Raw genomic sequence first — 5,161 nt, forward strand, 5'->3', positions numbered from 1 at the left:
AAATGAGCATTATAGCAAGGATGCTACATGGGAAATGGAAGAAGAAATGAAAATCCAACATTCGGAGTTGTTTTCAGGGCAAGGTAACTTAAGTTTGGGGACCAAACTTCTTTAAGGAGGGTAGACTGTAGTGACCCTCATCCTCGTCTTAGTCATGTTCATGTGCATCTGCATGTTTTGTTTTGTTAAACTTGCACTTGTGGTTTTGACTTGTTTCGCCTAAAGTAAGGTTTCCGTCTTGTTTTGTACCTATGTGTTTTGGCTTGAGTATTGTTTGTACGTTTTGTCCCTTGCTTGGTGTGTGTAGCCGAGGTCATCTTAAGCCTAAGTCACGCCTTTGGACCATTTACACCTAGGACCATCTTGGAACCACTTTGGCTGACCTCCACCTTCACCCTAGCATATTGGCCGAGATGTCATCATCTAAGCCGAGGTGTGTATCACCGAGGCCGAGATATGTATCATCTAAGCCGAGATGTTATCCTTTAGGTATTTTAAATCTTTGATCCCCACACCTGGTGATCTTGTTCCTGGACTGGTATGACCTAGACCGAGGTGTGGCACATCGAGACCAAGTGTTAACCTTCCTAGCCGAGATCATTGAGATTTTACTTGTTGAAGCCTTGTCCTAATCCGAGGTCCTTACTTGCTGGAGTGCCCATGTCACCTTACTTGTTGAATACCCTTTGTCATGCTCTTGCCTTGTCATTCAGTCACCTTTTTGAGGAAACCCAATCCGGTAGTGCCACGAGCCCTAGTAAAGGGTTAAGTCAGCCGGCAGTGGAAGAAAACATATCATTGTGTGTCATATTTTGCATGGTAGAGAGAGAAGCTCTAGGAAGAAGAAGAAGAAGTTCTTAGAGTGAGAATAGATTTCCAAGCTTAAGCCTTAGAGTTGAACCATTGGATTCGTGTTTTGAGGTTAGATTCTTGTTTTGCTCTTGTTGTTCTTTATGTTCATCCAACTACATTGTATGATCTAGCATGATTCATTTTAGAAAGAGAATATGATGTTCTTGTGTTCTTGAAAGAAAACCATGTTTTGATCCGAAGGTTTGTATCAAGATCCATGTTTTTGTGTTTGTTTTCATAAGATCTTCAAGTATGGGTACCCAGGTCCATGTTTTCGAACTCATCTCATGAAATCTCAGATTTTGAATAAAGAAGTTATGATTATAGCATTCATGTTCTTCATGTTCTTGTCCTTCATGTTCTTCATGTTCTTCAAAGGGGAACCCAGGTTTTCCGGACTTCATTTCCTCAAATGTGGTCGTTGGGACCATACCTCGGCCAAGAGGTGTGGGACCTTGGCCAAGACCTGGTTGGTACCTAGCATGTTTTCCCGAGATGAAAAACAGTGCTTGATTCCCAACACATGATTGCTTTGTTTTGACTTGGTTTTGGAAAGAAATGCCGAGAACATTCACACTCATGAAAAGCTTGTTTTAAGAATGCATTTCATACCCATCCTTGAGCATCTCTTCTTGTCTTCTTGAAATGCATTCAATGGGATTTATTATGTGCTTGTAGGCCTTGGATCCTTGCTTGTACTCCTCACACCTGAAGAGCTATGTGAGTGATATTTTTAATAAAGCTATGTTATAAAGTTTTGGTAAAGCTTTGTTTCGTTTTGGAAGAGTATTTGAACAAGAATGAATGATTGTCCCCAGTTTTGTATCTAGTATTATAATTGTTTTGATGACATTCTGGGAAGTCCTTAGTGCTAGGGGACTATAATGCAACTGCACCCTTGTTTTGAAAGTCCTTAGTGCCAGGGGACTGTAATGCAACTGCACCCTTGTTTTGCCACTGACGGTTTTCCGCGTGGGTTTGTTTGTCCAGAATGTCACCCCTTGTACTATATTGATGCTAGTAAGCATCCCTTGAAGCTTTGAAAAACTTGATAGATGAACTTGGTTCATCCCTTAATTTCGTACAAGTTATTATATGTATTGTTTTGATAACGATCTTGGATATCATTCATTCAAACCTTTAGTACTAATATCATTCATTGGGTATCCAAGCTCACCCTCTCCTTATATATATGTAGGTGACGAGTATAAAGGCGGTGACGCCTAGATGATTATTTGCAAGCTGTTTTGGATTCATATTTTGTAGCATCTTGAAGATTATGCTTCTTGACTTGGTTGTTGCAGTTCATTTTGTATATGTCGGCTTGAGAAGCCTTTTGATCAAGATGTAGTATGTATTTATTTTATTTGTATTCAAGTTGTAAAACCACGTTATATATGACATTTCATTTGATCTATGCACAGCTCTTGTGGACTAAGTAGATTGAAATTTATTGCTTCCGCATATGTAAGCCCCATATGTATACTCTGTTTGTGTGTGAATTCTTGTAAGTTGGCCTTTCGTAATCTCGGATTACTAGCCATCACGGCACCGTTCTACTAGGGGCAGAATGGGGTCGTGACAGTCGTACTGCTCATTCAACATTTTTCATTCCGTTGGATGTATTGGAAAATTCAATTTGTGGATTTAGCAAGCAATCATTACAAGCAGAATTGTTTAGAGAAACAAAACTTATAGTCTGGGATGAAGTTCCTATGCAGCATAAACGTTGTGTTGAGGCAGTTGATCGCACACTTCGGGACACTTGTGATTGTGAAAAGCCATTTGGGGGTATCAATGTTGTTCTTGGTGGAGATTTTCGACAAATCTTACCAGTTATAACCAAAGGAGTCCGTGAGCAAATTGTGAATGCATCATTAAGACACTATTTTCTATGGAATGATATACATGTTCTGTCTTTAAATTTGAACATACGCTTGAATCATGCAAATCTTGAAAATGCTAATTTTGCAAAATTCTTGATGGAGGTAATATTTCTTCAAACTTTTTCTCTATTATATGGTTCTTTTAAATTGACGAAATACATTTACGTTTATGTACTTTAATTGATTTTACTTAATATTTTATTTATTTATTTTTATAAATAGATTGGGACCAATCCTCAGGAAATTGTTAAACTTCCATCAACAATACACAAATGCTAAGATCTAAAAGACATAATCTTAGTAGTTTATCCGCAACTGGATGTGGCAATGACATCGACTGCAACATTTTTAACTGAACGTATAATTCTTTCTGCACAAAATGACGATGTCAGTGCTATCAATGATGCAGCATTGAATATTTTTCCAGGTAACACACATACTTATTTGGCAACAGACAAGATGTCTGAAGATGATGAAATTGATCGTACTATAATAAATAAATATCCTAATGAATATTTAAATTCATTAGATCCCCCTGGGCTACCGACTTTTAAGGTAGAGTTGAAAGTGGGTTGTCCTATAATGTTGTTAAGAAATATTGCACCAAAAGATGGACTGTGCAATGGCACGAGATTGATGGCTTCTAGATGCAATACTCGCATAATTGAAGCTCAAATTTTAACTGGAGAAAAATGTGGCAATTTGGTATTCATACCAAGGATATCCTTGACACCGTTTTCTTCAGAAATGCCTTTCCGAATGACAAGATGTCAATTTCCAATTCGATTGACATATGCCCTGACCATTAATAAATCTCAAGGGCAACCTGTGAAATTTGTCGGAGTTGATTTGCGCACACCAGTGTTTAGTCATGGGCAATTGTATGTGGCCCTATCTAGATGCACATCTTTTGATCGTATAAGTGTTCTCCTTCCCAATGATGAGCCAGATTCTACTACAAACATTGTTTATCCTAAAATTTTGTTATAGTGTACTTATGGATCAAACCACTTTTGTCAAAAGGTACAATTTATTTATTGATTAATTTGTTCCTATTGATTACAAATTGTTATTTTTAAAATATTTTACTATATGTGTCGACTTTTGTAGGATTGGGTTAAAAAATATATGGAGCTCAAAAAGATAAATACAACTAGATTGCTTCGATGGGGATGTAACAATGTAATTTCAATTTGAAAGTGTTTTGATATATATATAAATTTTCTTTTACTAATATACTAACTTTTTTTGTTTTCATAAATTAGTAGATTGTCGTGCATACTCCTCACTGGGGATACATACAAGTTGATACAAGGACTTTTTGGAAAGTGATGAGGCGCTCCTAGGATTTCTAAGAAAGAACAAGTTTGAATCTCATATTTATTTTTGTGAAAAGCGTACATATGCTACCTACGATCCATATTTTGTAAAGTTTCCGATCGATGTGAAATTTATTACTTACAATAGTTTTGTAAAGCCTTTTATCTATGTGAAATTTATAACTAAGTTTAGATGTATGTTAGATAATATTCATTTGAATTATTGACTTATGCTATGAGTTTGTTTTTGTAAATGTAACACACTAGGTGATATATTTTATTTTTTATTTTTTTGTTTTTTCTTCCTAATATGCTCTTGAATTAGGTTAAAGAAAACTAATCATATTTTTATTTGGTTGAATTTAAATTTTTGCCTCCGTATATCTTTTTATCAGAAAGGGTGTTGCATTTTCTTTGTATTACAGAACATTGGCTGGTGTGCTTAATTTGTTATTTGGCATTTTTTTTTGTATTGCAGAGCACTGGCTGGTGTGCTTAATTTCTTATTTGGCATTTTTTTTTGTATTGCAAAGCATTGGCTGGTGTGCTTAATTTGTTGTTTATTTTTTTCTATTGCAGAGCATTGGCTGGCGTATTTTGTCTGATTTTTATATAGATATTTCTGTGTTGTGGGACTTACATTTTGTTGTTTGTTTAAAATGTTATACTTTTGTTGTGCTTGAATTTTACGTAGCATTTATGTGTTTACTTTTCACTATTTCGTTTACCTATAAATTGGAAAAATTTATGTTTAAATTGATTTATTCACCAAGTAGCATACAATTTATTTATTTTTCATTTATTTAATTTTCTGCACAATAAACTGACCACCAAACCATAAAAATTGATAGATTTTAACCGTTACATTAAAATTGATGCAAAACTATAGCTATGAGATCTCTCTTCTTTACTTCAACCAAAACTCACTATCTAAAAAAATGTGGATATTGAAATTTATTTGGGTACTCTTATTGGCCAGGATAATAAAATGCTTATTTTCTATTACAAATTGCAAACGGGTTACATAAACAAAAATACTACAATAGTAAATATTTGGTGATATGATCTTTGTTTGCATTTGTGTCATCATTATTTTCACGTTTT

At 35.1% G+C, this 5,161-nt stretch overlaps 1 protein-coding gene across 1 annotated transcript; it reads left to right on the top strand.

Moving 5' to 3' along the window:
* The first annotated feature begins 3,065 nt into the window (after positions 1-3,065).
* LOC145796396 (uncharacterized) lies at positions 3,066-3,728 on the top strand. Its single transcript, XM_082881490.1, has one exon. It carries the CDS (start codon positions 3,066-3,068, stop codon positions 3,726-3,728), a length of 663 nt encoding a protein of 220 aa, XP_082737616.1.
* The last annotated feature ends 1,433 nt before the right edge of the window (positions 3,729-5,161 follow it).

The sequence above is a fragment of the Camellia sinensis genome, chromosome 7 (assembly GCF_055761805.1).
Source record: "Camellia sinensis isolate YWXY chromosome 7, ASM5576180v1, whole genome shotgun sequence".
Lineage (NCBI taxonomy): Eukaryota > Viridiplantae > Streptophyta > Magnoliopsida > Ericales > Theaceae > Camellia > Camellia sinensis.

What these genes read in the sequence shown, in the direction of transcription:
- LOC145796396 (XM_082881490.1), top strand. Translation starts at nt 3,066, where the DNA reads ATGACATCGACTGCAACATTTTTAACTGAACGTATAATTCTTTCTGCA.